The 20081-nt window shown below is 40.9% G+C and overlaps 1 protein-coding gene across 1 annotated transcript; it reads right to left on the bottom strand.

Annotated features, from left to right (window-relative positions):
• Positions 1-12535: 12535 nt before the first annotated feature.
• On the bottom strand, positions 12536-15234 carry LOC132868809 (heat shock 70 kDa protein). The gene is made up of 2 exons (XM_060902005.1): positions 15054-15234; positions 12536-14674 (listed from the first exon to the last, which is right to left on the bottom strand). The coding sequence occupies exon 2, from the start codon at positions 14650-14652 to the stop codon at positions 12721-12723; it is 1932 nt and encodes a 643-aa protein (XP_060757988.1). The 5' UTR covers positions 14653-14674; positions 15054-15234; the 3' UTR covers positions 12536-12720.
• Positions 15235-20081: the final 4847 nt, after the last annotated feature.

The following is a 20081-nucleotide window of genomic DNA, read 5'->3' as shown; positions in this document are numbered from 1 at the left end:
TGAAAAACAAAAAACATTGAGTGGGCGACAGTTCTGTGGGTGGAAACAAATGCCTTGTTGATAAGAGAGGTCAGAGGAAAATGGCCAGATTGGTTCGAGCTGCCAGGAAGGATATAGCAACTCTTTACAACCGTGGTGAGCAGAAAAGCATCTCAGCATGCAGCAGCAGAAGACCACATTGGGTTCCACTCCTGCAGCCAAGAACAGGAATCTTAGAATCAAGAACAAGTTCCTATTTAAAGTGGCCGGTGAGTGTAGGTGCCTCCCACCTACAGTACATCTTCGGTCTTGGGGAATGAGCATAGGTCATTGTACTTGACTAATGAATCAGTCCCAATCTTGGTGCAGTTGTGTGAATGACGGTGTGTGTTAGGAGCAGGTACTCAGCCTGGACCTCGTGCCACTATTTGTTGAGCAGCAGTCAAGTCTCTCTAGTATAAATAGTTCTTGTGTGATGCAAGCAGACAGCCCAATTGTCTTGTTTGTTTGTTTTTACATTTCAGGGGTAGCAAATGTGTAATTATCCCCATGCCATACAACATTCATGAAATTCATACGTGAGTGTGGAATTAATTTGCAATGAGGTAAATAATGCTCCATTTGGGGGAGATTATTCTTATCTAAATAAGCTATCTATTGATTTTATTATTACAATGCCACAAGGTCCACCTGCTATCACACACTCAGAAAATGAAGTGCATTACTGTACCTTTAGGGGTACAACAGCTTGTCACTGGGACAGTACCCTCTAAGGTACTTATTTGGACCCTTTAGGTACACACAGTTACCGTAAAGACCAATGATGAGCCCTAGGAGGTAAATTAGTGTACTGCAGCTTGTACCTTGGGGGACAGAAATGGACTACTGTGTAGCCCTATTTCTGACAGTGCACACTTGCAAGAAGTTACACAATTGATAAAAATAAATCGGTCATTAAATGTATGAACTTTCTTTACAATAAAGCTTTTATATTTACTTTTAATGAACATTTTCCTGGCACAATATGAAGCTCTTTTTAAATTGCTTTCTTGTCATTCATTTTTATCTCTTTACAGCATTTAACCTGGGAAAGCATTTAACCTTTACACTTTTTTGAACCCTGAGATCCAGATTGACCCCAAGTGTCACACCGTCATCCATCACTGTGCTTCAAAGAACTAGACCGAGGCTTTTCACAAAGGTCTTCAGTCATTTCGAGGTGAGTGTTTAAGAACACTGGTTATAACCCTTAAACATAAGTCACTCTTGAACTCATTTCCCCATCTTGACCATAGATTTTTCTCAGTTAAGTGTCCATCTCACCAATATTACAGGTTATTTGATTTGAAAAATTTACCAATGCAGGAAGAGCAAAATGTGTAGCTAAGTATGGGTTTAATATAGCCTTGTCTCTACAAACACCATTGTACAAGGTATTATTAAGCACATTTACATGTAATCTGTAGTTAGATAAGGGATAAACAAAATATTAAAATACAATGACATACGTTTTGTTTTAGGGTATTACCACATCACAGCTCCAGCATCCCTATTTCAGTTCGGTTTAATGTCTATGTGGAGTTTTGCATGTTTTACTCATGTCCACATCCTACAGGTTCTCCGGTTCCTCTAGTCAAAGTATGTTGTAGATATGGCAACTGTGTGTGTGGGTGTGTGTGCATGGTGTCCTGCCATAGGCTGGTGGCACATCCAGGGTGTATTCCCATCTCATGCCAAGTGTTCCGGGATAGGATCTGGATTCAATGCAATCCTGACCATGATAGACTGGTTCCTGAAAATAAATGAAGGATTTTTTTTTAATAGTTTTAGACTTTTATGGAAGTTTACATAGCATATTGTGTTAGATACTAAGTGCTGGCTCAGCAGTCTATGGTCTGTATGTCTCTGGTTGATGAAACCTCTATGCATTTATGAGTTCAAAACAAGTGTATGCAGGAGTATCTGTACCACTATGAAGTGAGTTTGAACCCTAGTTGTATGCCATGCCATATATATAAAATTCACTGTATATGAGCAATTGCACGCTCTGATTGGGTACTCTACTACTAGGCTATCAGCTCATATACCATGAGTAGAAAACAAAACCCCCAAAAATAGAAAGCCATACAACCAGTACTCGGCATGATGCACCTCATCAGCTATTAGCTCATGTATGACTCAATTTCATGGAATAATTATTAGACATTCCACAACATGAACTATAACTGTAAACTGATTAAAATATGACATCATGCTTTAATATATATTTAAAAAATTGTCAGTGTTAACAAGCATTATTTGTTAATATGGCCCTTAAAATGCTAGAAGAGTGTAAAAAAAAAAAAAAGTAGTGCTAGAAAATCAAAATGACTAATTTACGAAGAGTGACCGATATAAGCAGGAGTAGTTAATAGTTAACTAAATTAAAACAAACAGCAACAACAACAAAAAAGAACTGACATAAATTGAAATGAAAATTTTAAACTGGAACCAAGCTAAAACAAGAAGACAGTCTCATCTATGTCCCCCATCCTATATACCAACTATATACCTAGTTTCAAGATATTATTTGTCACATTTTTCAAGTTGGCGGCACGGTGGTGTAGTGGTTAGCGCTGTCGCCTCACAGCAAGAAGGTCCGGGTTCGAGCCCCGTGGCCGGCGAGGGCCTTTCTGTGTGGAGTTTGCATGTTCTCCCCGTGTCCGCGTGGGTTTCCTCCGGGTGCTCCGGTTTCCCCCACAGTCCAAAGACATGCAGGTTAGGTTAACTGGTGACTCTAAATTGACCGTAGGTGTGAATGTGAGTGTGAATGGTTGTCTGTGTCTATGTGTCAGCCCTGTGATGACCTGGCGACTTGTCCAGGGTGTAACCCGCCTTTCGCCCGTAGTCAGCTGGGATAGGCTCCAGCTTGCCTGCGACCCTGTAGAACAGGATAAAGCGGCTAGAGATAATGAGATGAGATGAGATTTTTCAAGTTCTGCTGCCAGGTGAGCTAAAAATTAAAATTTCTCACATTTCTTATTATCAAAAGGCACATATACATTACTTAATCAACACATATACCAACTTTCAAGACCATACCACTCATAGTTTTCAAGTTCTGCTCCGGAAACGAAACCTACCCCTAAGACTAACCTGAGAGAATAAGTCTGAAATTGTCTCCATGGAAACATGAAAAATGTAAATTTCTCAAATTTCTTAGTGGGCGGCACGGTGGTGTAGTGGTTAGCGCTGTCGCCCCACAGCAAGAAGGTCCGAGTTCGAGCCCCGTAGCCGACAAGGGCCTTTCTGTGTGGAGTTTGCATGTTCTCCCCGTGTCCATGTGGGTTTCCTCCGGGTGCTCCGATTTCCCCCACAGTCCAAAGACATGCAGGTTAGGTTAACTGGTGACTCTAAATTGACCGTAGGTGTGAATGTGAGTGTGAATGGTTGTCTATGTGTCAGCCCTGTGATGACCTGACGACTTGTCCAGGGTGTACCCCGCCTTTCACCCGTAGTCAGCTGGGATAGGCTCCAGCTTGCCTGCGACCCTGTAGAACAGGATAAAGCAGGTAGAGATAATGAGATGAGATTAATTAAATTTCTTAGTATGAAAAGGCACATCTACATCCTTTCCAGGCCATATTTTTAAAGCTACTGAAGATATCTTCATGAAACTTTGTATACATATCAAGCACCATGCGAACTGGTGCCTTTTGCTATTTTGGATTTTTGAAAAGTATTTTTCAAATTTTTACATAAAAAATAGGTTTTAACTTAGTTTTGAAGAGCAATGTTCATTTCTAGAGCATATATCCAAAACTATTTAAAAATTTGAAAAATACTTTTTTTCAAAAATCCAAAATAGCAAAAGGCACTGTTCAGTAGTTTTAAAGATGTGGCCCAGAAACGAAAACGTGACTGGACGGACAGCTGAAACCTGTTTCTAAAAGGCACATCTACATCACCTTGTTAACATGTATACCAAGTTTCAAATCCGTATCACGAATAGTTTTGGATATATGCTCCAGAAACGAACATTGCTGTTAGGAACTAAGTCAAAATCAAATTTTTATGTAAAAATTTGAAAAATCCTCATTTTCAAAAAATTCAAAATAGTAAAAGGCACCAGTTCACATGATGCTTGATATGTAGACAAAATTTCATGAAGATATCTTCAGTAGTTTTAAAGATATGGCCTGGAAACAAAAACGTGACCAGACGGAAGGAAGGAAGGAACTCTGCAAAATCCCCTGCCAAACTTTGTTTGGGTGGGGGATAATAAATATTATGTGCAAACATAAATGTCAGCCCAGGGGAAGAAAATGAAAACCCTTTTGAAAGATGTTCAGCAGTGTGTATTTAATGTGTATTCTTCTGTAAAATTAAGACACAAACAACAGTGACTGTCAGAAATATCTTTGAAAATACCAAAATAAAAACAAAAGTAAAAATCAAAAGTAATGTAATGACTGCACTTTAATAACACTGAACATAACAGACTTTATTAGATGAACGTTGACGTGGGTCACTGGATATTAAATGACCATTCAGAGTATGGACATTTCATAATTCCACTGCCACTGAAAGACAGAGGAAGATCAGATGGCAGTGTGAAATGCAGGAGGGTTGAGAAGTGTGTGTGTGTGTGTGTGTGTGTGTGTGTGTGTGTGTGTGTGTGCGTGCGTGAGTGAGCTGATCAGGTGTTTAAAGAGGCAGGGAATGGACTGTTAGGACTAGACTGTAAGAGAGCATTTCTGATGGGACAGTTGCTAACGCTAGTTAATTATAGTGAGGGATGTCCTTGAGTATTCTTAAAAGAGGAGAGGGCGGAGGATATCCCAAAGAAAGCACCATCCATAACACACTCTCTCTCTCTCTCTCTCTCTCTCTCGCTTTGTGGGTTATTTTTAGTCAGGCTTGCTTTTCGCCCCTTGCTTTGCTGGAGTATCAGACCTTACAAGGCCCCGTGTCTCTGTTGCCTGGCAACTCGGTGTGTTTTCACTGAAGCAATGAGGGTTCATTAATCAGTCACTCAATGCGATAATTATCGTCTCGTCACCATCCTAATAGCATCGTCACCACTTCGTGTCAAAAAGTCGTTCTTTTGGCAATGCGCTATTCCAAGCTCGATGTTTTTCCTTCCTATTAATTAGTTCATGAGAGTTTTTGTTATTTTGTTTAATTGCTTTGTACGCATGAAAGGGAGAGTGTAACAAGAGGAAGACAATGTGTGACAGAGGTCATAAAGGGGCTCAGTGAAAAGGAACAGCTGCAGGTCTGGGGTGGGGGGGTTGTTTACTGTGACCCCACTGTATATTAAGTAACAGGAAACACAAACACATCAATCACTGACTTGAAGAAAATGCACAACATCTTATCTCTGATCTGATTAATGATTATTGTCATCAGGAACTGTGCAGTCAAGTGCAAAAGTTTGCATCCCCCATGGGTGTTGAATGGAAAAAATGACTAAAGTGTGTCTGATTTGGATGATTTTAGAATTGCAGCAAGAAGCTTCCAGGTCCAAACCTCACGGCCGACTGGGGCCTTTCTGTGTGGCGTTTGTACATATGTTCTTCCCATCCCTGCATGGGTTTCCTCCGGGTACTCCAGTTTCCACCAACTGTCCAAGAACATACAGATTAGGTAAATTGGTGACTCTAAATTGCCCATGTGAGAATGAATGTATGACAACCCAGTTTTAGTTTCCTGTCAGAAGCAGCCAGATTTTGATTGAAAATGTCCTGGGATGGCGGCACGGTGGTGTAGTGGTTAGCGCTGTCGCCTCACAGCAAGAAGGTCTGGGTTCGAGCCCCGTGGCTGGCGAGGGCCTTTCTGTGTGGAGTTTGCATGTTCTCCCTGTGTCCGCGTGGGTTTCCTCTGGGTGCTCCGGTTTCCCCCACAGTCCAAAGACATGCAGGTTAGGTTAACTGGTGACTCTAAATTGACCGTAGGTGTGAATGTGAGTGTGAATGGTTGTCTGTGTCTATGTGTCAGCCCTGTGATGACCTGGCGACTTGTCCAGGGTGTACCCCGCCTTTTGCCCGTAGTCAGCTGGGATAGGCTCCAGCTTGCCTGCGACCCTGTAGGACAGGATAAAGCAGCTAGAGATAATGAGATGAGAATGAGATGTCCTGGGATTTCATAGAGTCCATGATGCCATGTACCCTAACAAGGTTTCCAGGGTCTTTGGAGGAAAAACAGCCTCAAAACATCACAGAACCTCCACAGTATTTTACAGTTGAGATCGGGTTCTTTTCATTATACCCATCCTACCAACTTACACCAAACCCACCGCAAGTGTTTATTGGTAAAAAGCTCCATTTTTGTTCCATCAGACTATAGAACCATGGTTCCAGTCAAAGTTGTCGTAGCGTTTCACAAACTTCAGGTGCTTATGTTTGTGGTTAACTAACAGAAAGGGCTTCTTTTTTTTCTAGTAAACCTTCCAAATAATCTGTTGGCATGGAGGTGGAGTCTGATGGTGGTTTTGGAGACTTGGAAAACCCAAGATTTTACTTTTTCTTGTAATTCGCCAACAATCATCCTTGGGAATTTTTTGCCTCTCTTGCCCTCCTCCTCACTGCACATGGGGGCAAAATAAACTTGAGTCCTCTTCCGGGCAAATTTGTAACAGTTCCAGTTGGTGCCCACTTTATTTATTTATTTATCTTATTTTATTTTTTTTTATTGCCCTAACAGGACATAGGAAATGGACATTTTCAGGTGAGTAGCTATTTTTTTTTTATAACCATTCCCTGACTTATGAAGGTCAACACACTTCTCCCTCATTTGTGTGTTCTCTCTTATCTTTCCCATGTTGATGTTGAGGTAATTTGGCCTCTGTGTCACCTCATATGTGTTCCCCAGTTAATCAGGAAGTCATGGATTACAGCTTGGCTTCACCAAAAGGTGAATTTTTTTTCGAACCCATTTTACTAATCTTTACAAGCGATGACAATAATCATGGAGGGCGCTGTAAATGTAGCTTGATGTGATTATTTGACATCGTTTCATGTTCTTGCAAGTCCAGCTACAGTGTTTTGTTTGGATGTGTCACGTAAAAGCTAAACTAAGTTATTGTGTATACTGATGTGCAAAGGATGAATATACACCTGTGCTCCACTTTTGTGTACGTTGTTAAGATAACAGTGAAAGAGATCCACAGCCCTGAGGGAACATTGTGTTTGGGTATGTGTATACAATTACACCATGTATATATACATCCTAACTAATTTTCTAATAATAATTAGAGGCCAGAATTTGCATGCATGTTTTTTTAGATATAGAAGGACCACCTGTTCAGGATGGATCAGTTGCCCATGTCCTAAATGTGTGCATGGTTGAATACACTTTACTCCAGTCCTCAAGCTGAGAAGAGGTGCGAGCCACTTGTATTGTTCTGTGCCCGAGCCTGAGTTTTGTTTTCGCGGTGGTGGGTTGTTTTTTGAGATTTTATTTCAGGGTTGGCATTCCAAAAACAGAAGGCCACTCATCTTAAAACAACTTTTGATATAGGCAGAAATTTCTTAAGGGGGGAAAATGAAGAGAGGACAGAGAAGATATACTTTACATTTCATATTTCACATACTTGCACAGAGCCAAAAGACTGTTATCACAATATCGACATACCAGACAGACACCATAAAATTCCCTGGTGTCTTTTGTACAACTGATTCTTGAAAGAGTACTTATTGTAAATGAGCAATAACAAATTATTTTGTTGGTGTGCTCTCAGAAGGAAACTGATGATAATTATTCCAGATGAAGTGGCATAGTCAGTAGCGAACCTAGACTTATTTGTTTTTTTCCATATATTTTAACTGTAAACAGACAATAATTTATATCTAACATATATATATATATATATATATATATATATATATATATATATATATATATATATGGGAAAATGTAAATGGTAAATAGTAGCTTTTATACTCAAAAAGCCCCCAAATCTACAGTGGTGCTTGAAAGTTTGTGAACCCTTTAGAATTTTCTATATTTCTGCATAAATATGACCTAAAACATCATCAGATTTTCACACAAGTCCTAAAAGTAGATAAAGAGAACCCAGTTAAACAAATGAGACAAAAATATTATACTTGGTCATTTATTTATTGAGGAAAATGATCCAATATTACATATCTGTGAGTGGCAAAAGTATGTGAACCTTTGCTTTCAGTATCTGGTGTGACCCCCTTGTGCAGCAATAACTGCAACTAAACGTTTCCGGTAACTGTTGATCAGTCCTGCACACCGGCTTTGAGGAATTTTAGCCCATTCCTCTGTACAGAACAGCTTCAACTCTGGGATGTTGGTGGGTTTCCTCACATGAACTGCTCGCTTCAGGTCCTTCCACGACATTTCGATTGGATTAAGGTCAGGACTTTGACTCGGCCATTCCAAAACATTAACTTTATTCTTCTTTAACCATTCTTTGGTAGAACAACTTGTGTGCTTAGGGTTGTTGTCTTGCTGCATGACCCACCTTCTCTTGAGATTCAGTTCATGCACAGATGTCCTGACATTTTCCTTTAGAATTTGCTGGTATAATTCAGAATTCATTGTTCCATCAATGATGGCAAACCATCCTGGCCCAGATTCAGCAAAACAGGCCCAAACCATGATACTACCACCACCATGTTTCACAGATGGGATAAGGTTCTTATGCTGGAACGCAGTATTTTCCTTTCTCCAAACATAACGCTGCTCATTTAAACCAAAAAGTTCTAGTTTGGTCTCACCCATCCACAAAACATTTTTCCAATAGCCTTCTGGCTTGTCCACGTAATCTTTAGCAAACTGCAGATGAGCAGCAATGTTCTTTTTGGAGAGCAGTGGCTTTCTCCTTGCAACTCTGCCATGCACACCATTGTTGTTCAGTGTTCTCCTGATGGTGGACTCATGAACATTAACATTAGCCAGTGTGAGAGAGGCCTTCAGTTGCTTAGAAGTTACCCTGGGATCCTTTGTGACCTCACCGACTATTACACGCCTTGCTCTTGGAGTGATCTTTGTTGGTCGACCACTCCTGGGGAGGGTAACAATGGTCTTGAATTTCTTCCATTTGTACACAATCTGTCTGACTGTGGATTGGTGGAGTCCAAACTCTTTAGAGATGGTTTTGTAACCTTTTCCGGCCTGATGAGCATCAACAACGCTTTTTCTGAGCTCCTCAGAAATCTAATTTGTTCGTGCCTTGATACACTTCCACAAACATGTGTTGTGAAGATCAGACTTTGATAGATCCCTGTTCTTTAAATAAAACAGGGTGCCCACTCACACCTGATTGTCATCCCATTGATTGAAAACACCTGACCCTAATTTCACCTTCAAATTAACTGCTAATCCTAGAGGTTCACAAACTTTTGCCACTCATAGATATGTAATACTGGATCATTTTCCTCAATAAATAAATAATCAAGTGTAATATTTTTGTCTCATTTGTTTAACTGGGTTCTCTTTATCTACTTTTAGGACTTGTGTGAAAATCTGATGATGTTTTAGGTCATATTTATGCAGAAATATAGAAAATTCTAAAGGGTTCACAAACTTTCAAGCACCACTGTATACTCACTAAAGGAAACTAAGCCCTAACTTAGCTAGGAATTATGCAAGTTTTAGTCCATTCATCATTTGTTGTCCTACTTGGGGGGACGTTTTGTAAAAACGAACTTAGATTTGGTAAATCATGTCTTAAAATTACCTCTCCCTCACTATGTGACAAATGACCAGTTGGTTTAAACAAAGAAAGAAAGAACACCAACATTTTGAAATAGTCTGATATGACATTCAACAGTATGTCTTCAGTCCTTTGGCATTTGTGTAGTACAGCTATTAATAAATGTCCCTCTTGTGCCTATGCATTCTCCAAGAAAAAACGACTAATTAGTATCCATGGGCTCACACACTGTTTGGCTAAAGCTGGTGAGGATGATCTCGCACCTCTTTCATTTACAGACACATGGAGTGTGCTAGCGAAAATCAGATGCCAGAACAGAATTAGGAGACCTTGGCAGTTGTTTAGAGACCCCAAACTGTGTTCATTATTATCCCTTGCCACGAAGTGCACAGGGGGATATAGGAATGGAGTTCGTCCGTCTGTCCGTCCATCCATCCATCCGTTTCAATCTGGACAAGTGTTCTCAGAAACTACATAAGCTACCTGTACATCAATGAAGCGTTGCATGCTCATACTACTAGTCATGATTTAAGTTCAGTTCGAAAATCATTTACGAGAAATTATTATTTTCAGAGTTATGGCCCTTGATTTGTTTTATGTTATTGAACTTTGTACAAGTGGACTCAATCTGGACAAGTTCTCTCAGGAACTACATAAGCTACATCAATGACGCTTTGCGTGCTCATACTACTGGTCATGATTTAAGTTGAGTTTGAAAATCGTTTATGAGAAATTATTATTTTCAGAGTTATGGCCCTTGATTTTTTTTTTATGTTCTTGGAGTTTGTGAAAGTGGACAAGTTTTCTGGAAATGTACTTCACTTAGATGAATGAAATTGAGCATGAAGCTTCTACTTACGCTCGTATTGGATGAGTTCGAAAATCATTTACAAGAAATTATTATTTTCAGAGTTACGGTCCTTGATTTTTGCGATTGTACTTTGTACTTTTGTGGACTCAATCTGGACAAGTTTTCTCAGAAACTACATAAGCTACATCAATGAAACTTTGCGTGCTCATATGACTGAAAAAAGCTGGGTAGCATTTTATGAAGGTGTCATAGCATTTACAACATAAGTCAATATTAAAGCAATGGGCTTATAAGGGCGTAAGTGTTAAGAGGTCTTCGTAAAATGCTCATGGCGGGGGATAGTGATGACCATGTCTTCTTGTTACATATCATAGTTTTAAAAAAGCATTAAAAACATTTTCACAGATCAACTGTCTTACATTGCATGCCTGTATTAATACAAATCACAGGTTTATATTAATGTGCTCATTCTAATACATTATTATTTGTATAGTAATGGCTCACTCCCAGGACTTGTTTGTCAGACACCTCACATAATTTTAGCCTAATAATGAATAAGTTAAATGTGTTTTGCTATATAGTAAAGAAAAACTTTGGGTTTCAGTAATAATATTACAGGTACAATGGTTGTTATTCTATCCACATTCACTGGATATGAGCAATCGTGCACTCTGATTGATTGGCTACTTTACTACTAGGCTATCAGCTCATATACCATGAGTAGAGAAGAACAAAATGGCGGCACGTGTTGCTGAACCAACTGAGGACGAAATAAAAACTATTTGAAAACAAAACTGCAAAAAAATATTTTAAAAAGTTACAAAATATGAAATGAAAGTATTTGATGGGAACGTATCTTTTTTTTTATTTTTCAAGAATTACTGTTACAGCATTTTTCATAAATTGCTACCGTCATGTTGCTGGTTTGTTAAGCATACATTATTTTGTCGGACATTTTGAATAAAGGTTTTATTTATCGAATTTGCAAAAAAATAAAACTGCTTTGGGGCGGCACGGTGGTGTAGTGGTTAGCGCTGTCGCCTCACAGCAAGAAGGTCTGGGGTCGAGCCCCCTGGCCGGCGAGGGCCTTTCTGTGTGGAGTTTGTATGTTCTCCCCGTGTCCGTTTGGGTTTCCTCCGGGTGCTCCGGTTTCCCCCACAGTCCAAAGACATGCAGGTTAGGTTAACTGGTGACTCTAAATTGACCGTAGGTGTGAATGTGAGTGTGAATGGTTGTCTGTGTCTATGTGTCAGCCCTGTGATGACCTGGCGACTTGTCCAGGGTGTACCCCGCCTTTCGCCTGTAGTCAGCTGGGATAGGCTCCAGCTTGCCTGCGACCCTGTAGAACAGGATAAAGCAGCTAGAGATAATGAGATGAGATAAAACTGCTTTGTTTCTCAAAATCCAGTGAATGTGGATGGAATAAAAGTTATTCCACTCAATCTCATTGTACATGACTTATAGCTATCCGCTCATGTACGACTCGATTTCGTGGAATAATTGTTAAATATTTACCTGCACTCTAAGAGTGTTCATTTTTGTATTGGCTCAAAGATGAGTTTTTTATGAAAGGCTTTTTCCCAATTCAAACCAATACTGCCCTCTGCTGGTGAATGCTGGTCAGGATCTTCATTCATCCAAGTCAAGTCAATTGTCAAATATGCTATACATGCTCGACATACAGTACAGATGAAATTTCAGTCCTCTCTGACCCACGGTGCAAACAGGCAATGCAATAAATAAAAAATAGAATAATTGAAATAAACAATATAAACAGTATACATACTCTAGATAAGAAATAGACATAGACTAAACACACACACACGTATATAAATTGGAGCAAAAGGACATAAAATCACCTGGGTTTTGAATCCGTTCATTCATCATTAATTTTCTAGCTTGTGTTAAATATTCAGTGTAATAGATGTTCAAGGAAAAATATTAATGAAAAAGTTATCAATACATCAACAAATATTTAATTGATGCCTTAGTACATTTATAATAAAAGAGAAAAAAACTTTATTACCTTTATAATAATAACCTTTATTAAAATAAATTGTATACAAAAATATTCACACCAATATTTTACATTTGTTTCACAGTTTTGTGAGCACTCATCGACCGTTATAACAGACTTCTTATGTGCAAACTAACAAGAGGTTGGTCATGTTCGTGTATACTAAAATATGACAATGTTAGCAAACTGATAACAGCTAAATGTAAAAGTGTTTACAAAGAAATATTTCAGATATGAAGATCATTTTTAATCCACTTCTTCAATAGTTGGTCCCTGAGTGTTTGCTCCTGAAGCCGATCGTGCCTGAGCGCCACAGCTTCCTGCTGGCATCCCTCCCTGGTACAGCTTAGTGATGATGGGCTTGCAGACTTTCTCCAGTTCCTTCAGCTCATGTTCAAACTCCTCCTTTTCGGCCAGCTGGTTGTTCTCCAGCCAGGTAATGGCCTGGTTACACCTCTCAATTACTTTCTTCTTGTCCTCTTCGCTGATTTTGCCTTTCATGCTTTCATCTTCCACACTGTTTTTCATGTGAAAAGCATACGACTCCAGGGAGTTCTTGGCCGCAACCTTCTCTCTCTGCAGGTCGTCTTCTGCTTTGTACTTATCTGCTTCCTGCACCATCCTCTCAATGTCTTCCTTGCTCAGCCTGCCCTTGTCATTGGTGATGGTGATCTTGTTTTCTTTGCCGGTGCTTTTGTCCACAGCAGACACGTTCAGAATGCCATTGGCGTCGACGTCAAAGGTCACTTCAATCTGAGGAACCCCACGTGGTGCAGGTGGGATGCCCGTCAGATCAAACTTCCCGAGCAGGTTGTTGTCTTTGGTCATGGCTCTCTCACCTTCGAACACCTGGATCAGAACCCCAGGCTGGTTGTCTGCGTACGTGCTGAAGACTTGTGTCTGCTTGGTGGGGATGGTGGTGTTGCGCTTGATGAGAGTGGTCATGACTCCTCCTGCTGTCTCGATGCCCAGGGACAGTGGAGCCACATCCAGCAGCAGCAAGTCCTGGACGTTTCCAGAGGTGTCGCCCGTCAGGATGGCAGCCTGAACCGCAGCACCGTAAGCTACCGCCTCGTCTGGGTTGATGCTTTTGTTCAGTTCCCGTCCATTAAAGAAGTCCTGCAGAAGCTTCTGGATCTTGGGGATTCTCGTCGAACCTCCAACCAGGACAATTTCATGGATCTGGGATTTGTCCATCTTGGCATCTCTCAGGGCCTTCTCCACCGGCTCTAGTGTTCCTCTGAACAGGTCTGAACACAGCTCTTCAAAGCGTGCTCTGGTGATGGAAGTGTAAAAGTCAGTGCCCTCGTACAGGGAGTCGATTTCAATGCTGGCTTGAGAGCTGGAGGAAAGGGTTCTCTTGGCTCTCTCGCAGGCTGTACGTAGCCTCCTGAGGGCTCGCTTGTTATGGCTGATGTCCTTCTTGTGCTTCCTCTTGAATTCCTCCACAAAGTGATTGACCAGGCGGTTGTCAAAGTCCTCTCCACCCAGGTGAGTGTCTCCTGCCGTGGCTTTCACTTCAAAGATGCCGTCCTCAATGGTAAGAATGGACACATCGAAGGTACCACCGCCCAGGTCAAAGATCAGGACGTTGCGCTCTCCCTTCTTGCCTTTGTCCAGGCCGTAGGCGATGGCCGCAGCCGTGGGCTCGTTGATGATCCTCAGGACGTTCAGTCCGGCGATGACTCCGGCATCTTTAGTGGCCTGTCTCTGAGAGTCATTGAAGTAGGCAGGAACGGTAATAACGGCATTTGTCACCTTCTGTCCCAGATAGGCCTCTGCGATTTCCTTCATTTTCACCAGAACCATGGAGGAGATCTCTTCGGGGTAAAAGGATTTCTTCTCCCCTTTGTACTTGACTTGAACTTTCGGCTTGCCTCCATCGCTGGTCACTTGGAAAGGCCAGTGTTTCATGTCGGACTGTACGACCGGATCGTCAAACTTCCTGCCAATCAGCCTCTTGGCGTCAAACACCGTGTTGTTGGGATTCATGGCCACCTGGTTTTTCGCGGCGTCGCCGATGAGCCTCTCTGTGTCTGTGAAGGCCACGTAGCTGGGCGTGGTTCTGTTTCCCTGGTCATTAGCGATGATCTCCACTTTTCCATGCTGAAACACCCCCACACAGGAGTAGGTGGTGCCCAGGTCAATCCCAATAGCAATTCCTTTAGCAGAGGACATCTTGATTTGGTTTGTCGGATGCCTGTAAATAACACACACAAAAACAATGGCAGAAGTTTGGTCAAGACGTTTTTAAATGTGCGTCTCTGTGATCAATTTAAACCAATAAACTATTAATCAAAAAGTAATTACAATAAAACAAAAATACAGAAATACGCATGCATAACAAAGTTATTATTCGAGCACCCCAATTTAATTTCAGTTATTACACATGCAATGATTTATTCTTCTACTTGTAGTAAAATGCACGAAATGTCGTCCTGTAAAGTTATAATAAGGTCTCAGAATACATTTTAATATTATTCTCCTGTCCAGTTCCCTGATAACAATGTGTCCTTCAAAGAGATTATAAATCCTGTCATATAACGGCACTCATAATGGAGATAAATGATCGTACTTACAGTTATTCGGCTCCTGAAATATGTGAAGGTTGTGTGTTCTCTCTGATTAAATGTGCCGCTTGGCTCCTCTCCGTTGCTGAGGCTCTCACTGCTCTTAGACAGCTGTTTGTTACACACGCTTCCATTCTCTCTTTATATTCACCAGCGGACTCCGCCATTCTCTTCTCGAGCTTTCTCGGCGCTTCTCCAAAGCTCGCGCGAAACCGACCAATCAGGAGGCATCCAGCTGACTATAACCCCGCCCACTTCTGACTCAGGAACATACCACTGTGCCCAGAACAGAGGAGAAACTTCTGGAGTGTTCGGCATCATTTCTCTCTTCCTCAACTTAGGAATTCTCAGATTAATTCATTCTTAGATATAATGTAGTGACATGAGGCTTTTCTTAAAATGGGCAACAAACGGGAAGTAAAATAGAAATAGAACAGAAACAAACTGATCTGTCGGTCTGAGAGTGAATGAGGATGTTTTGGTAATAGAAGGCTGTAGAGTTCTTCCTATAAATATAATCACTTTTTAATGAAATAAGAATCCTGACTGTACTGAAAGCATAAAATATCATATGATCATTTACATTTCTGAGTCACTGTCTGTATCTCATCCAACGTTCTGTACAATTAGGAGATGATGTGAAAGGAAATAGCACTAATAATCTGCCTTCAACACATGGACATGAGGAACAGTGAAAAATTACTGCATTTGGTGATGAAGAGAATTTCAAATGTGTGCAACTTAATCATTACTGTGATAAAGTCAACCCCAGAAAGTTTAACAGTCAATGTTATTAGTTATTATCTTACACCAAGATGGTCCCCCCCAGCTATACACTCACCGGCCACTTTATTAGGAAGACCCAGTCACCTGCTGCTTTATGCAGTTAACTAATCAGCCGATCCCTTGACAGCAGCACAATGCATCAAATCATGCAGATACAAATCAAGAGCTTCAGTTAATGTTCACTTCAAAGATCAGAATGGGAAAAATTGTGATCTCTGTGACTTTCACTGTGGCATGGGTGTTGGTTTGAGCCAGGTGGACTGGTTTGAGTGCTTCAGAAACTGCTGATTTACTGAGGTTTTCACACACAACAGTCTCTCGAGTTTACACAGAATGGTGCGAAAAACAACAAAAAAGATTGAGTGAGCAGCAGTTCTGTGGGTGGAAACACCTTGTTAATAAGAGAGGTCAGAGGAAAATGGCCAAATTGGTTCAAGCTGCCAGGAAGGATATAGTAACTCATAGCAACTCTTTAGAACCATGGTGAGCAGAAGAACATCTCCGCATGCAACAGCAGAAGACCATATAGGGTTCCACTCCTGCCAACCAAGAACAGGAATCTTAGAATCAAGAACACGTTCCTATTAAAGTGGCCAGTGAGTGTACAGTTAGGTTCATAAATATTTGGACAGAGGCAACATTTTTCTAATTTTGGTTCTGCACATTACCACAATGAATTTTGAACAAAACAATTCAGATGCAGTTGAAGTTCAGACTTTCAGCTTTAATTCAGTGGGTTGAACAAAATGATTGCATAAAAATGTGAGGAACTAAAAGCATTTTTAAAACACAATCCCTTCATTTCAGGGGCTCAAAAGTAATTGGACAAATTAAATAATTGTAAATAAAATGTTCATTTCTAATACTTGGTTGAAAACCCTTTGTTGGCAATGACTGCCTGAAGTCTTGAACTCATGGACATCACCAGACGCTGTGTTTCCTCCTTTTTAATGCTCTGCCAGGCCTTTTACTGCAACGTTTTTCAGTTGCTGTTTGTTTGTGGGCCTTTCTGTCTGAAGTTTAGTCTTTAACAAGTGAAATGCATGCTCTATTGGGTTGAGATCAGGTGACTGACTTGGCCATTCAAGAATATTCCACTTCTTTGCTTCAATAAACTCCTGGGTTGCTTTGGCTTTACACTGAGTGCAGAATTATTAGGCAAGTGAGTATTTTGACCACAACATCCTTTTAATGCATGTTGTCCCACTCCAAGCTGTTTAGGCTTGAAAGCCTACTACCAATTAAGTATATCAGGTGCTGTGCATCTGTGTAATGAGAGGGGGTGTGGTCTAATGACATCAACACCCTATATCAGGTGTGCATAATTATTAGGCAACCTCTTTTCCTCTGGCAAAATGGGTCAGAAGAGAGATCTGACAGACTTTGAAAAGTATAAAATTGTGAGATGTCTTGCAGACAGATGCAGCACTCTTGAAATTGCGAAGATGTTGAAACGTGATCACCGAACAATCAAGCGTTTCATTGCAAATAGTCAACAGGGTCGAAAGAAGCGTGTGGGGAAAAAAAGGCGCAAAATAACTGCACATGATCTGCGGAAAATCAAGCGTGAAGCTAACAAGCAGCCATTAGCATCCAGTTCTGCCATATTCCAGAGTTGCAACATTCCTGGAGTGTCAAAGAGTACAAGGTGTGCAATACTGAGGGACATGGCCAAGGTAAGGAAGGCTGAAAAACGACCACCACTGAGTAAAGCACACAAGATAAAACGTCAAGACTGGGCCAAGAAATATCTTAAGACTGATTTTTCTAAGGTGCTGTGGTCTGATGAGATGAGAGTGACTCTTGATGGGCCAGATGAATGGGCCTGTGGCTGGATCAGTAATGGGCACAGAGCTCCACTCCGACTCAGACGCCAGCAAGGTGGAGGTGGAGTACTGCTATGGGCTGGTATCATCAAAGACGAGCTTGTTGGACCTTTTCGAGTTGAGGATGGACTCAAACTCAACTCCCAGACCTACTGCCAGTTCCTGGAAGAAACCTTCAAGCAGTGGTATAGGAAAAAGTCAGCATCTTTCAAGAAGAACATGATTTTCATGCAGGATAACACTCCATCTCATGCGTCCAAATACTCCACTGCGTGGCTAGCCAGTAAAGGTCTGAAAGGTGAAAAAAATAATGACATGGCCCCCTTGTTCACCTGACCTAAACCCCATAGAGAACCTGTGGTCCATTATAAAACGTGAGGTCTACAAAGAGGGAAAACAGTACACCTCTCTGAACAGCGTCTGGGAGGCCGTGGTTGCTGCTGCACACAATGTTGGTCGTGAACAGATAAAGAAATTGACAGAATCTATGGATGGAAGGCTTTTGAGTGTCCTCATGAAGAAGGGTGGCTATATTGGTCACTGATTTTGTTTTGTGTTTGAATGTCAGATATGTTTATTTGGAAATCTGGAGTTGTCATATCAGTGTACCTGGTGAAAATAAATAAGTGAAATGGCTACACATTTGGTTTTTATTAAGTTGCCTAATAATTCTGCACAGTGGAAGTTACCTGAACACATACATATTCTCCTAAAATGGCCAAAACTAAAAGCACCCCACTCTAACTTCCATACATATTCAGCTTTGATATTTATGAGTCTTTTTGTTTGATTGAGAACATAGTTGTTGTTCAATAATAAAACTAATCCTCAAAAATACAACTTGCCTAATAATTCTGCACTCCGTGTATGTGTTGGGTTATTGTCCATCTGTATTATGAAACGCTGATTATTATTTGGCTGCATTTGGCTGGATTTGAGCACACAGTATGTCTCTGAATACCTCAGAATTCATCCGGCTGCTTCTGTCCTGTGTCACATCATCAATAAACACTAGTGACCCAGTGCCACTGGCAGCCATGCATGCCCAAGCCATCACACTGTCTCCGCCGTGTTTTATAGATGATGTGGTATGCTTTGGATCATGAGCTGTACCACACCTTTGCCATACTTTTTTTCTTTCCATCATTCTGATCGAGGTTGATCTTGGTTTCATCTGTCCAAAGAATGTTCTTGCAGAACTGTGCTGGCTTTTTTAGATGTTTTTTAGCAAAGTCCAATCTAGCCTTTTTATTCTTGAGGCTTATGAGTGACTTGCACCATGCAGTGAACCCTCTGTATTTACTTTCATACAGTCTTCTCTTTATGGTAGAGTTGGATATTGATACGCCTACCTCCTGGAGAGTGTTGTTCACTTGGTTGGCTGTTGTGAAGGGGTTTCTCTTCACCATGGAAATTATTCTGCGATCATCCACCACTGTTGTCTTCTGTGGGCGTCCAGGTCTTTTTCCATTGATGAGTTCACCAGTGCTTTCTTTCTTTCTCAGGATGTACCAAACTGTAGATTTTGCCACTCTTAATATTGTAGCAATTTCTTGGATGTTTTTTTCTGTTTTCACAGCTTAAGGATGGCTTGTTTCACCTGCATGGAGAGCTCCTTTGACTGCATGTTTTCTTCACAGCAAAATCTTCCAAATGCAAGCACCACACCTCAAATCAGCTCCAGGCCTTTTATCTGCTTAATTGAGAATGACATAACGAAGGAATTGCCCACACCTGCCCATGAAATAGCCTTTGAGTCAATTGTCCAATTACTTTTGGTCCCTTTAAAAACAGGGTGGCACATGTTAAGGAGCTGAAACTCCTAAACCCTTCATCCAATTTTAATGTGGTACCCTCAAATGAAAGCTGAAAGTCTGGACTTTATGTCCATTTCCATTATATAACTATAACTTGAATATGTTTCAGTAAACGGGTAAAAAAACAAAATTTGTGTCAGTGTCCAAATATATATGGACCTAACTGTAGGTTGCATTGGCAGCAACCTAACAGCAGTGTTTATTCGAACCTTTATGGTATTTATGAGTGTTTATTGTGTTTTGCATGAACACCTCTTGGGCATTAGTTTATAGGTTCATTTCAGCATTTCAAAGATATAAATAACCAGAATGAGTTCATTTTCTCCAGCAGCACTGCACAGATTTATGTTTTGTTTTCCCTGATTTGGCTATCCATCCATCCATCCATCCATCCATCATCTGTAGCCGCTGATCCTGTTCTACAGGGTCGCAGGCAAGCTGGAGCCTATCTCAGCTGACTATGGGTGAGAGGTGGAGTACACCCTAGACAAGTTGCCAGGTCATTGCAGGGCTGACACAGAGACAAACAACCATTCACACTCTCATTCACACCTACGGTCAATTTAAAGCCACCAATTAGCCTAACCTGCATGCCTTTGGACTGTGGG

Source organism: Neoarius graeffei, chromosome 20 (genome assembly GCF_027579695.1).
Source record: "Neoarius graeffei isolate fNeoGra1 chromosome 20, fNeoGra1.pri, whole genome shotgun sequence".
Taxonomy (NCBI): Eukaryota; Metazoa; Chordata; class Actinopteri; order Siluriformes; family Ariidae; genus Neoarius; species Neoarius graeffei.
Note: the sequence above shows the minus strand (reverse complement) of the source record. Positions and strands in the feature narration are given on the sequence as shown.

Excerpts from the sequence above, each read along its gene's own strand:
- LOC132868809 (XM_060902005.1), bottom strand. The coding sequence starts at position 14,652 with ATGTCCTCTGCTAAAGGAATTGCTATTGGGATTGACCTGGGCACCACC.